This window comes from Homarus americanus, unplaced genomic scaffold, assembly GCF_018991925.1.
Source record: "Homarus americanus isolate GMGI-L3 unplaced genomic scaffold, GMGI_Hamer_2.0 scaffold57980, whole genome shotgun sequence".
Lineage (NCBI taxonomy): Eukaryota > Metazoa > Arthropoda > Malacostraca > Decapoda > Nephropidae > Homarus > Homarus americanus.
Genome location: NW_024716703.1, coordinates 4,220,672 through 4,236,023, shown reverse-complemented (window position 1 = coordinate 4,236,023; position 15,352 = coordinate 4,220,672). Strand labels below are relative to the sequence as shown.

General features: G+C 42.1%; 1 protein-coding gene across 1 annotated transcript in view; it reads left to right on the top strand.

Moving 5' to 3' along the window:
• The first annotated feature begins 1,852 nt into the window (after positions 1–1,852).
• The window catches only part of LOC121858259, a 21,183-nt gene continuing 7,683 nt past the window's right edge, over positions 1,853–15,352 (top strand). Inside the window, exon 1 of the mRNA XM_042354563.1 lies at positions 1,853–2,142. Within this exon, the coding sequence (XP_042210497.1) occupies positions 2,010–2,142 (133 nt within the window). The 5' untranslated portion in view covers positions 1,853–2,009. The remainder of the gene's footprint in view (positions 2,143–15,352) is intronic.

Below are 15,352 nucleotides of genomic sequence, written 5' to 3'. Positions count from 1 at the left end.
GGAGTCCCTTCACCCCCCCCCCTTCAAACAAACACTAAAGGCCAGAGATCGTACATTAATTGTGAAGTATTTATATTTTTTACTCCTTATATACGGCCCCCGAAAGTTCCTGTCTTTGCGATCCGAAAAACAACATAAAACGATAGTACATTGTTATATACCCAGAGTAATAGTCCAGAATCTCATATAAAGGGAAGGTTCGATTTTTAGGGTGTGATTCTGAGCGGGTATCGAAAAGTCCAAAGGTACCAAAGTAGATCCTACAAACAGAACTTTTTCCTGGAGACAAAATTACGATGACGGGTAATTTTCATCCGCTACAGAATATTATCCACTAAGAAAGTATCAGAGGGACATAACACACACACACACACACACACAGTAGCTAATTCCGTTCCTTGGATATTAAATTGTAGATATACAGACGGCACTGACCGCATCAATCTACTTTATCGTCGGCGTGAGTAACGGGAATATTTCAAAATAAATCCAACGAATATTAAGAAATTTATGGTAGGCAGCCAAAGGATTAAAAAAAGGGAAATACAGAAATTTATGAGTAAACTAAATCATTCAGTAATATACTACAGTAATTGCACGAGTCAAGACGAAACTCAATACTTGTTCCTTCGTAAAAATTCAGGTTAAAATTTGATGGAGAGACATGAAGTATTAACATACAGTATAAATAAGTGTACTAATACATACCTGTGTGTGTGTGTGTGTTCAATTTTACGACTAGTCATTCGATTAAGACTGAAAATGCAAGTGACCCTTTATGCCGTATTCCGAGTCTTTGGTTTGGTTAGGTTAGGTTAGTACTGATTTTATCGAGAATATTTTAGATCACCTTTATTTACAAGATTTTTAGTATGCAGTGACCATTTCGCAGAACTACAGTAACATTAACAATATTGCTACGTCGCATTTTTCCCTGAAATGCAAAACCCTTGTACAAGAGACTTGTTGATGGAGGAATGAGTAAAGTTTTTACGAGAGGCCAGACATACCAACTAAACTACAAATACACACACACAAAAAGAGACCCGTCTGGCTAAAGTGTGGCGATGAGCTAAACATTCTCGTCAATAACACACAACATTACCCACACTAATAATCCTTAATTTCCATCAAACCCAAACCAACACGACTGTGGTGTAACTGATATTCCTAGTGTTTGCTCTCATGAATTCTGTATCCTTGTATCATGTGTTGTTTGCCCACTATTTGTGAGTGTGTTTGCATAATAATTCGCTTTAAACGACGTGTCGCGTGCGTCGGGCCGTCTGCGTGTCAGGGTTTTTTAAAAGTTTTGGTGGGTGAGTAATTCCGGTCCGGGCGTGTTATTCCACCACTCTTAACTATCACTAGTGGTAATATTGATTAAAACCCAGTGACCAGCCACAACAAATATGGAAGCTCTCGGTGCGGTCCTTCCAAGAGGGCGATTAGGGTAACATTTGGTGGTGGTGGACGGTGTGACCTGAGGTAAAGCTGGGTCAGCCCTTTCCTCATTATTAGGCCTCCGGGAGGATCACCAATTGGTTGGTGAGGTCACATGAAGCATTTGATTGGCTGTGGTAAGATTATGTACCCCCCCTCGTGACCTCACTTATGCAGACGTTTTCTTTCAATGAGTTTTGTTGAAGTTGCACAAGTTTTCGTCAGTACTGCAGAATAAAAGTGGTTCTTATTAGTTAGAAATCCAAACACAGTAAGTGTATGTATACAACACTAAAATTAACTGTCGTGTTATGATATGTACCACTCATGGAATAGTAGTGGCGAAAGACGATAGAGAGAAAGAAGAGCGAAGTACTCAGATTTGCACAGTTGGCAAGTGACCTCTTGAGTAGCTGGCGGCGGCGTGGGTGACAGTGAGGAGCAGTACGGGACAGCGGGGTTCACCACCACCAGTTGCGACAGACGCGTGTGTCACGAGAGTGGTGGCGGCGGGCACCAGACTCACCAGCGCTAGTTGCGTTCGTCCCCCACCAGGAGTTACAGACATGTCTACCCGAATGAATCTAGGCGGTCACGACAGCTTCTTGAACCGCCTGCTGGTGCTGCGGGAGCAAGAGGTCCTCAACCTGTCCAAGAAGCTGCACCACCAAGCGGCTCTCGACTCTGACGGCGGCTCAGGTAGGTTCCTCTCAAGATAACCTGACAAAACCAAAGTATCAGGATCTAACCCGATTTTAGATTGACTAATCGCACCTAACCAACCATACAATATAATTAACGAGTGCCAGTGGGACAACAAGTGATCTTTAAGGAGAACGTCGTGGTAATTCTCTCAGTTCGACTTTCGGGCGTCCGGAACTGTCTTGAACATATACTGGATCTACGGCTGACGAGTGTTCCGACGTCTGTTCACTGCACATTTCTCCCCGTCTGTTGTTCTCACAGTGTTCCTCGTACCCCAATCATCTCACCCAATGCCTCGTCATACATCACAGCATCTCGTGTCATAAGTTTCTCACCCAACCTGCCTCTTACTGTCACAACATCCGCTGTCTCGCATCATCCCCCAGTGGAATGAAATACCATAATAATAGTTTCTATAAACAACTGGAGAGACAATACGCCGTGCCTGATCACTCTTGTTGGTAAGATACTCTACCTCGCTCTGGCTTGTGTTCACAGCGCCTTTTACCCCGACATAAGACCCATCTATTCCTGTACATGTTTACTGTCTCATGAGTCAGGACATCTCATTTCTTGTGGTACAAACGTGTCTTAAATAACCCACAATTTGTCATCCCTCTCAAGGTTGTGTTGAAATAGAAGCAAATCTTGTATATCAAAGTTAATTGCAATCATCTTAAAAATTTATTATTTTTACGAATATTCAACTTGGTGAGTACAAAACATGACTCACGTTGATGTACTTAATAAAAAGTATAAAATAATGGCATCAATACTCCTACACGCTCGAATTACACTCACCCAAATACCCGAACCTGCACGCATAAGCTGGAACAGTCTCAAGAACCATGCCACATCTACCACGAGACTAAAAACCCTGATAATACCATAAATATTTCCTAAAAATATAATTAATGCTTATGAAAAGTTTTGTGGTGTTTGATATACAAAAGTGTGTAGTAAAAGGCAGTACGGGACACCATTTAGTGAAGTTCCCTACCTGTGTGTTAAATAAGTCAGGTATAAGCGTAATCACCATCTCCTTTCCTTCGGTGAGAATTATGAAGAAAAAATCAATAAAAACACAAATATAATAAATTTATTCATATTCTCATGTGTGAAAAGCAGTTATAAACAAGTCAAAAGACACCCATAAAAACTGTTACAATACATACACACACACAGTGACCCGGGGTAAGCCCAACACACCCTCACATGACCTGCGCACACACACACCTACACACGCACACAAGGGTCAACTCCTCCGAGGGTCAAATCCGCCTAAATATACTTAGTAAGGTCACTGGATTCAACCTATACATCACACCACTAACCATCCTCGACTTAAGGGAATATTTTTCAGTCGTGTACAACTCCGCCTTTACCACATTTCTCACCACGTACTTAGTAATTCAGATCTATCGATTTAGTGAAATATATAATTATATCTGTCTCTCTGTCTTTCCCTGTCTATTTGCTTGTTTATCTATACATATGCCAATCGATAGATGTATCTATTTGCTCCTCTGTCTATCTATTTTCCAATCGATAAATGTATAGTATCTGTCTTTCCCTGTCTATCTATCTATATACCAATCGATAAACATATGTGGATCTATTCAATCTTGTTTAATCTTCCTCATGTTCTCTCTATCATCTGAAGCACTAACAGGTGAGGCAGCATGACAGCCCCAAGTGACGAGAGACCAACGTGTGTGAGAGAGTTAGCGTTGCGTGTGTTTTCTCGATACAGTCTAGTAAAATAGCATTACCGTCACCCTCTAGACGTATTGCCTATCTTAGAAGCTAAATTCCGGGGTTTTAACTAAGAGGAATTCATAACTGGGGGCCCTGGATGATAGCAAGTACTTCCTTCGCCACCACCAAGAGTATGATTTATGTAAACATGCGAGATGTATAAACTGTACCGAGTGTAACACCATAATGAGGGTAGTCGATATAAATCTGAATGTAGCCTAATGGTCTCAGTTGTTTAATTAAAATTCAATAGAGAAATGTGATAGTAATTGCTGGATGCCGTTCCTTCTGCTCGCTGGGATGTTGAAGTTAAAAAAAATCTTCCAGTCAGAATTTGAGGTTTTATTTGTTTTCTCAAGATATTCAAGTTAGATACATGAGATGAAACAGGAAGGAATCGCGTGTGTGTCGCTCGGCATTATCTGTTGAAAAGCTAAATACAAAACTTATCAAAGTACACTCGAATTATTATTATAAAAAACTACCATAAAAAGTATCAACTGAAGACCCATATAAACCCGACGTATAAATATATAAATAAACAACTATGGGAACTAATGGTAAAACTTTGAGATGAATAATTCAACAGTGACCCAGTTCTTGACCCAAGACGGTGGGCGGAAGTGTCTTGGCCATGATTGTGCTCCTGTGACCTCTGGAGTGAGGTCACTGGGTCTCAAGAGTTAGGGAGCGGTCAGCGAGGTCAACCAGAGGTCACGTGTATTCACTGTCATCCTCCCATGACACTCGTTGCGACAGGGGGTATTAGTGGTCCGTCATGGTCCCGGGATTTTCAAGGGCATGTACTTTTTGCCTGTACTGAAGATGTGGAATTGTCTGTAACTCCTTCTTATTAAGTAGATGCCAACTAAAATGGCGGTAAAATTGCACAAGAGACCATAACCAGATACATACTCCGTAGGATAATAAATAATTACCTCTACACGATACCAGTAGTTATAACGTTAATAACTAAGTCAAATCTCCATCAGGTTCGTTTCACATTACTGAAATAACAATTGTGAGGTATATACGGCCACTAGGCAACTATTCGATAAGGTTTACATTACAGAGACGATCACTCCAAAGACATACTCCCCAGCGTATGATACATAAGCCAGTCTAAACTAACGCTAAATTTGGTGAGTTGCAGGACACTCATTATAACGTACAGGTATATTAATTTATATCAACTTTACACAAATTACCACTTAGGCTGTTATCTGATGCTGTTTGATACTATATATATATATATATATATATATATATATATATATATATATATATATATATATATATATATATATATATATATATATATATATATATATATATGTGTAAATTAATACGATAAATCCGCACGTATTACACTGTAAAACGTAAACACTTTAAGTTAGTAATTAATAAAATTCAACAGCGATAGAGCACAGTTGAATAAAACCCCGCTAGAGGAGCAACAGGTTCTATCACTGAGTTTCAATAACAAATTTGATGTTACTGTGAATCCTAACAAGCCGTAAAGATGATCATAATTTATATTTGTTTTGGTTATTAACTCTGTGTGTAGATTTGACGTAAATAGCAACTGTACTACTACGTCTGCTAGTGGTAGGACCTCGGCTACTAGCAAGACCTCACTAGACACACCGCCTGCTCTGCTCGTGTGTTCCTAAGATGTGACGCGCCAGTTCTCTTGTTAGTTAATATCAACTTTATTGTGGAAGAGGAAGATCTTTTATATCACAAACACACACGTAAACATATGAATAGATATGTGTGCTGTTTACGTATACACATGTACTTTAACACAAACATTCAACATTTGTACAAAGTTGATTCCCTCTAAACGGTAGTCATCTCCCCTAAAAAAAAAAACTCACCGAATTCTGGATTTACCTTCAGCTGGGCAGAAATCAATAATGTTCATCATTCCACCGCTTTAATGGGCTCTACTCCTTAACCCCAATAAGCTACAGTATACAGTAATTTCCAAACACAAAACCACTTAAACCCGACTTAGTCGACAGGGTTTAGGTCGTTAAAAACTACAGTGTAAACGATAAATAAAACCAAAAATACCAGCACGAAAAGTTGTCTTGAGTAGAAACTATGACATTGTGTTGTGTCTAAAGACCTTGCATCTATGAGTACACTGGCCGCCTCCTATACACTAACACAGGGCCGACAACAAACTCCCTTTTCCACACTACCGAGAAACTCTCACAAGAAGAAAAAAATATAATAAATAGTAAAGCTGTGTAATAATATATGGGTATTTGCTAACGTGAAACTTGATAGGGTTTGGTCTACATCGTCTTGACCCTTAAATGACCTCATTACTCAGGGACCATGGTTGTATCGCCTTCACTCCAGTTTATCATCAGGGACTATTGGTACCTGGAGATGTCAGGTATTTAAGGCCCTCAACTGGCCAGCCCTGACCTCAGCTGTCCTAATTAACTCCAGTGCTGCTATTTCTGCTAGTGTCGTGGTATCTTAAATTAATTCAAGCTTAGTATTTAAATAGCTCCCTACAAAACACAATCTGAAGTGAGTAATTCGAGGGATAGTTGTAAAAATCTTAGTTATTTTTATCATCTTCTGCCAACGTAGATGAAAACAGAATAACACGGGTTAGAAGATTGATTCAAATTATTGATTCTAAGTAAGCACAAATACCTGACAGGGCACAAATGGGTCTCTTACACACACACACACACACACTCCAGTCATTCACAATACACTTTCCTTAAATCCTCTCACACACACACACTCACCTGTATACGTACTTCATCACCTATCTACACCCCACACTCTCATCACGCATACTTGCTTCCTACCCCCCCCCTCCTCCCTCACCCACCTTAGACACACACCTGGCCGCACTTTAGCGAGAACACAACCTCCTCGTCACCACCACTTGCCCGCTCACGCAACCATTGAGGCACCGTAACAACACAAATGGTGCTGGTGGCTGGCTACCCCTCGCCTTGTAAAGAATTTTGTCATGAAGTTTGATATCTGAGCTGGAACAAGTTGGCGAAATGGGAGGAAGGGAGGGACTGTACTTGAAGACGGAGGGAGGTGAGACGGTGATGGATAAGACAAAATGAATTGACGTTTGTAAAGGAATATAGAGGAATGGAATATACCTGAAGAGAATGAGGGAAGATAAGCCAAGAGAGAGGTATTGTTGGAGGGAGAAAGGAGATAAGAGATTGGGAGAATGGTGGTGACGGGTATATAGAGGAGAGGGGCGGGCAGTCAATGAAGGAGTAGTGATGGTGATAAGGAGATGAGAAACTATAGGAGAGTGTGGGGGGGGGGGAGTGAAAGGATGAGCATGTGGGGGGCGTCAATGGTCAGTGAGTCATGATCGCTGGCCCAGAGGACAAATTGTCGTCAAATGTTTGGTGCGCTTTTGTTAGTATTGATTGTGCGTCAGCGGTGTGCAGGCCGCGGCCAGCCACAGTCACGGCGTCACACTCACGCCCGTCACCACACAGTAGGAGTCACGCCGTCACCCACTACTTCTGATACATCGTCACCCACCACCGTCGAGTTCCGAGACTGTACACCCGACGTCACAAACACCTCTACGACACACGAGGGAACTACCGCGGCTTCCACAGGTGCCACGAAAGGGCTACCACGGGACACGTCGTCGTCACCAGCGGCAGCAGCCTCGAGACATGTAGGTGATGATAATAAAAGTTACGAGTGTATTTGTTCTGTGAATGCATTACGCTAAAAGTCGTGCCACAGTTCGCTTATCGTGTGAAGAAGGATGTGTGTGGTGACCGTAAATATCGTGAGAGTTGGCCCCCGCCCGGTTGAATATTTGAGTGAATGACACAATCAGTCATGCCTTTTAAACTTGGCTCGACGGTAATCAAAAGTTGTTGAATAATAAATCATGCAAGGTGTCCAAAGCGTTGCGCCACACCTCTCGTTACCAACAACAAACAGGTTGGTTGGCTGGTCCCCCTCAGGATGGCATGCTGCACCCCCCTCATGGCTCGCTGCCGCCCCTTCCCCCCTTCCTCTTGTTGTAACACACCCGGGTCATCCGAGTCTCCCTGTCTCTTTCCTTCCGTCTCTTATCTGTGCCCACCCTCTATTTTTTCGTTTATGTCCCTGCAACATGAAAAGATGAGAGGGTTCCATAGGCTTAACGGCTGGGTAAACTAGGGGTGCCCAGAGATTGAACCAACGACCATTAGGGCAGGTGATCATCCCTGTATTCACTCAATCACCACACCTACCCCTGTAACATAACCCCAATTTATTACTGACGCCGTAACCTGTTTATCTATCCTCCTGTATCATACCACTTGTAAATTAATACAAGGTTATCCATACACCCATAACCTAACATAACCCCTGGTGTTCCCTCTAACCTAACAGTAATACTTGGTTCACCTCAGGCACTCCAGTTAACCTTACCGCTTGACGCACACATACAGCAGTTAACCATTCCTCCCGACATAATCTGGCAAGAGGTAAATTATGACACAAATTTACTTACACAATAATAACTCACTTTTTTATGAAGCTAATTCTCAATTCTTGTTATACAGGTAATTGAGCTACATGCTATATTTAACACCAAGTTGAGAAAATATGGCTCTGGTCGATCTATATATTTGTGATTCACTACAACAAACAGATTAGCTATATAATTCCCTCCTTCCTACTCACTCCTTACCCTCCCTCCCCACACTTCAATCCCTCACCCCTCCCTCCTTCCATTACACTCCCTTACCCTCCCTCCTACCATCACACTCCCTTACCCTCCCTCCTACCATCACACTCCCTTACCCTCCCTCCTACCATCACACTCCCTTACCCTCCCCCTACCATCACCTCCCTTACCCTCCCTCCTACCATCACACTCCCTTACCCTCCCTCCCACCATCACACTCCCTTACCCTCCCTTCTACCATCACACTCCTTACCTCCCTCCTACCATCACACTCCCTTACCCTCCCTCCTACCATCACACTCCCTTACCCTCTCTCTATCTCCTTACCCTCCTTCTACATCACCCTTACCCTCCCTCCTACCATCACACTCCCTCACCCTCCCTACCATCACCTCCCTTACCCTCCCTCCTACCATCACTCTCCCTCCTCCTACCATCACACTCCCTTACCCTCCCTCCTACCATCACTCCTTACCCTCCTTCCATCACACTCCCTACCCTCCCTCCTACCATCACACTCCACCCTCCCTCCTTCTGCATCACTCCCTTACCCTCCTTTACCATCCTCCCTTACCCTCCTTCACCATCACACCCTTACCCTCCTCCTATCCCACTCCCTTACCCTCCCTTCTACCATCACACTCCTTACCCTCCCTTCTACCATCACTCCTTTACTCTCCCCTCCTCTCCTACCATCACACTCCCTTACCCTCCTCCACCATCACACTCCCTTACCCTCCTCCTACCATCACACCTCCCTTACCCTCCCTCCTACCATCACTCCCTTACCTCCCTTCTACTCCTCCCTTACCCTCCTACCATCACACTCCCTTACCCTCCTTCTACCATCACACTCCCTTACCCTCCCTTCTACCATCCCTCCCTTACCTCCCTTCTACCATCACACTCCCTTACCCTCCCTTCCTCCATCACACTCCCTTACCCTCCCTCCTATCACACTCCCTTACCCTCCCTTCTACCATCACACTCCCTTACCCTCCCTTCTACCATCACTCCTTACCCTCCCTCCTACCATCTCCCTTACCTCCTCCTACCATCACACTCCCTTACCCTCCCTTACACCATCCTACCACCTCTCACTCCCTCCCTGGCTCTAGATGACTCCTTCCTTCCACTCACTTCTTCACCCTATCCTCCTCTTACAGTACTTTGCTTTCCTAGCCACATTACATGATTCTTGTTTCCCTTTTCACATAATTCGTATCTTTACCTGTCCTATCTTCCCCTTCTCATCTCCCTCTTCCCCATTCTACAACTTTCTCTCTTCTACTCTTCCTCTATTCCTTATTATCTAATTCTTCCTTCCCTTCGTCTCTCTTTAGTTCTCCTTTCCTATCCCCACATCACCTAGTAACCATTTACAGCTTAACAACTGTGAAGTGGGCCACTTACGCCACGCAATCAGTAGCTATGACTCAATAAACCAGGGTCGCGTAGCAGCGGTAACCACCTGAGGGGCGTCACACAACACTAACCCCTCTCCCCACTCCGTCCCTCCCCTGCACCTAAACAAGAGATTTATTACTGTCAATTACTATCCTCTAACCTCAAATTGTAGTTTTCCACGTCTGTATTACACTCACCAGTCTCTTTAATCAACATATTAAATATTGAAATACTTCGACTATTACGTTTACTTATCCTAATTCACGGTTTTACTGACCTGACTAATGGAAGTCACTTTTTTGCGCGAATTCAAAACTAGATGATTACAGCCAATCGTCATCTGCTCGTCATATCATTATTCTACAGTTTATGGAACCAAAGAAGATGAAATGCTAATGCTAGGTATGTGAAAATAATGGCAACAAGATAATTCCTCGAGTAATTTTCTGACAAATTAGATTCGTGGGAAGAACATGCTGCAATGGACACTCATGGATGCACACACATGGTAAGAATGATACATGCACTATACACAAACGAAAAAACATACACCAACACACATGCGAACAAAAACACACCAAGACTATATTCACATTTTCACACATGCTGGTTGGCTGGCACACACACGCATGCGCACACACACTATCACGCTCCCACATGTTAACTCCAGCACACGCAAAAATAGCAGTATCATACATTATCAACAACAGCGACGGCAACAGCAAGTGACAAAAACAGTAGCACTAAGAGAACAATAGTAACAGCAGAAACAGAATTAAATATAGCAACACACCAGCCTCAGCTCCACGCCAAACAAGCCAGACTTTTGGCGGGTGGCAAGATAGACTTGGTGGGCGGGCAAGCGGGGAGGTAGGCGGGCAAGGAAGGGGGAGGAGGCGGGCAAGAAGGGAGGGAGGGCGGGCAAGGAAGGGGGGAGGAGGCGGGCAAATGAGAGGGGAGGCGGGCAAAAAAAGGGCTGTGGAGGGGGCAAGGCGGGCCCACACGATCAATGTTACCTGTTGGTGGCGCGTTGCTTAGTTTCCTGACCCCTCACTCACCCCTCTCTCCCCCACTCACTCCCTTCCACTCACTTCTCCCCTCATGTCTTACTCGTCCTAATCCTTCTTCTCTCCACGTCTTCATCAGTGTTATTTTCTTTCGACCTTTTCTTTGACCTCGCCCCCTACCTTTACTTATACCTTATACCCCAACCCTGCTCTTACTCTTCCCTTACACTATAGCTATTCATCACCTCTTCACCACCCTTCCTCACTCTCCTATATCGTCCACTTAGTCTCAAGTTTTCTCCCCTCCTTCCCCCCTCTCTCATTCCTCCTTATCAGCCTTTCAACTAGCCCTCCTTACACCCCCCTTACACATAACCAACAACTATATTACGGTCTGTTTACTCTGCAAACAGTGATATAATTCGGGCGGTAAGTGTCAAAAGGTGAATGACTTGTCCTTAAGTAAACCAATAACGGATTAAAAATGGAACAACTAGAATCGTATATTGAGGAAACGGAACACCGAACTACTTAAAGAATAGTTGATTAGAAAATAAAAAACAGCAATGAAAACAAAGCTGGAAAATAGAGGGCCACTGAAGTCTTGAAATTTATTACCCCCTGATTAATTAAATGTCGCTGATAAATTGCCTTCGATGGGCGGAGAACCGAGGGGAGGAATTAGCTGGATATTTAACTCTCGTAATGTTTACAGCACGTGGGGGGGTTGGTGCGTCAGGTGATCACTCATGACTAGTAAACACTGTGGACACCTGTAATCAACCCTTGTATTTGGCGTCGCGTTTACCTGGAGGAGAGGGGGGAGGGGGGTCAATTTAGACGGGGCTACTGTTGCCGGCTCGTTTTGTGTTTTTTTTATATACAGTTTACATTCACGGGGATATAGTAACCCATTCCTCTCTCTCCCTCTCCTCCATCACCTCACCTCCTACAGTCGATCATGACCCCCAGTTCAGTGTTGGGTAGTGGGAGGACGGCCATTTCGGGGTTCTCTGCCCCTTCACCAACCGTATTATGAGCTTGTATATTGTGGCTTTCCTTACTTCCCATTCATCATCCTTTACACTAAGCTACTAAAAATGACCTGCCACAACCCTGATGCCCTATCCAGAACGTGTACTCACTGTTCTAATGCGGTGAATAGATGTTTCGCCAATTCACAGTTTGAATGTAAATAAGATCTTGTTGACGATGTAGTTTTTGTTTGGTTCCTTCCGCTGCCTCTGATGTATGGTGTCTCGCTATAAGCCCAGGGTTGTGAGTGTCTCAGTAAGTCTCACGTGTGTTTGTGGGTTCTTGTTTAAGGTCCTACTTATCTGTTATTTAATTATGTATATTTTAGGGTTTGTCTGTGTCTCTTAGATCTTTGCGTGTGTTGACATCTTTTGGGTCTTGTGTTTGTGTTAGGTCTTAGTGTTATATACTGTATGTTTAAGTCTTGTGTGCGTTTGTTAATTTTGGGGCGTGTGTTATGTAGGTGTATAAAGTGAATATAATATGAAATAAGGCAGGGTAGCTACCATGACGTGAGTTAAGGTTAGGGAACATGAAGCAAGGTGAGGTAACATGATGTAAGGTGAGGTATGTTTAGGAAACATGAAGCAAAGTGAGATAACATGATGTAAGGTGAGGTAAGGTTAGGAAACATGAAGCAGTGAGATAACATGATGTAAGGTGAGGTATGGTTTGGAAACATGAAACAAAGTGAGGTAACATGATGTAAGGTGAAAATAATATGAAACAAAGCTCGGTAACATGAGGCAATGTCTTTGAATCTTCAGTAAGAGCGATGGCGATAGGCTGGTAGCTACAGCTTTACACCAGTTTTACATCACTTAATATGAAAAAAATAAACTGGGTTAGCGAATGCACATTATTGTAGTTGCTTTGAAAAGGCTATACTATTTTCAAAGTAATATAGAGAACAAAACTGTTTACAAGGTGATAACAGTTGGTAGACAACTTTTTTTTTTACATTTGGTGCTCGCTAGTTTATTAATGTCCAAGGTTCAATATAAAAAAAATGCATCATAGCTTCAAAATTACACAACTTCCAATGTATTGTTGGAAATTTAACTGGAGGTTTTAAGATTAGACTGCTACAGTGGAAAATGTTTGACGATCAGGCTACATTAAACAAAGTTTGAATAATAGTAATACTAATTCAGTGAAATTGCCATACACGTTTCTGTATGCAACTACAGGTACTGTAGCCTCGTGGATTTTCTCCAATCTTTAGTGATTTAAGTTAAGGACAATTGAGTGAAATTAGCTTCCTAGGTTATGTGGTTGTTAAGGTTTTCATAAATTTCACACTCGTTTCTTGAGTTCAAGTTGATTCATAAGGAATGACATGTACACCTTTACAATCAATTTACCCAAGAAATGAAGGTGAATTTCAATTAAAACGTCGAAATATTCAAGAAAAACATAATTTCGTCCCAAAAGTCGTGGGCGATCCTAAAACGAGTATTGACCCAAAACTTAATGGTTCCAGCCATATTAAATAAAGACAGGCTTGTGTTCCTTTTGGTGTTATTGGAATAATTTATAGCTGCAGTTATTGCATCACAATGTAGACGGTAAAATAATATAGTGTGCTGCGAGCAATAAAAATCAAAGCATTCGCCGAAATGTGTACCTCCCTCTCTTTAATCTTTGCTTGCCAACTAAATGTGTACACTTTAGTTCGCCCATTGGAGTGAGCCATCCTCCCTTTACAAGTTTACAGTATAGAATCCTCAACCTAACCTGACTTAACTTTACCTTTGTCCTGGCGATTTTGGTAGTTTCGGTAAACAAAACGTTTATCTTCACGACAATGGCAGTCTGCACCACACGTTAGAGTTAGACTAACAATGCAACTTGAAAATGTTAGTTGCAGCAGTGTTGTCTACAAAAACACCTTCCAGCTCTTGAGCGTGCGCGCGCTGGAGAATCACGTGACACACACTTCGGCTGATGATTGTATTTTCAGTATAATTATCGTTACGGGGATCCAACGATTTTTAATAATTTTTTTATTTATAAAATCAGTAGTTTAGACGATTCTTAAAAACTTTTCTTCTTGGGCATTTTGCCTGCTCATGATTAAGAGAAAATCGATAAAATTTATATATATTTTTAAGTTGATATACTTTTCAGATGTTTCTCGATGTGTTTTGAACGAATCTGACCTTCATTTCTAACGATAATCACACCAAGCCTATCCAGCGATTTTTAGGATTTTAAGTTTTGAAATCAGAAGACTGAGTTGGGGTCACCGGGGTTGTCGAGTTTCCAGAAATGTAATGCGATTTTTTTTAAGTATTAATGAGCGGGCAAAATGCCATATAAGAAAAGTGCCTTAGAATTGTCTAAATTACCGATTAAAAAATAATATATATATATATATATATATATATATATATATATATATATATATATATATAAAATTAAAAATCGCTGGATCCCCGAAACGATAATACTGTACTGTGAAATCGAAAATTAAAAGTAACTGGAAATATATAAATTTGCAATAACGTTATAAAACATTTTTTGGCTCTCTCTCAATACAGTTCCGTGGTTGTCTCTCCACCAATATTTTAACCGATGCGGATGATAATAAATTAGAGGAATATATAACTTCATGTTAACACTGTTCGTGCTTACCTCAAACCTAAGGTACCTGTCAGTGTATCTGATTAGTGCTCCAGCCAACACTGTAGTGTTAATAACTGGCATATAAACACGCCTCTTTTTGTATGAAATACCAAAGAAACTCGTCGATATGCAACTCTCAATAGCTATTCTAGGGACATTTTGCAGGAAAAAAAAAGTTGTTCCTTACCTGGAGAATGAGCCAATATCCGGAACTAGTTAACGTATTTTGGTCAGGGCCGGATTCAGGAGTGGGCAGCTGCCCAGGGGCCTCCACATATTACAATATGTTCTAATTTCCTCAATATAACTGCATATGGCTTCAAAATTCTCCAAAGAAGTGTTCAAATTTCCCGGGGGGCTTACAGCGCCCCCCAGAACTCCCAGGTGTTTAGGCTCGCTTCACTCGCCACCCCACCCTCTTGGGTAGTTATAATGAGGGGAGCCTTCACAAAGAGGCTGCCCATGGGCCTCCACAGGTCTAAATCCGGCACTGATTTTGGTTATGCTTTTCTACGGTTCTTTTTTAGATGTATTTCATAAGTGGCTAACATATTGTTGATAAATGTAATCGTAAAATCCTAAAGAAATACAAAATTTATTAATATTTACTACTAAACGCGTTTTTATAGTTATTAAAAATAATGAGGAAGATCACTGAGAGTTG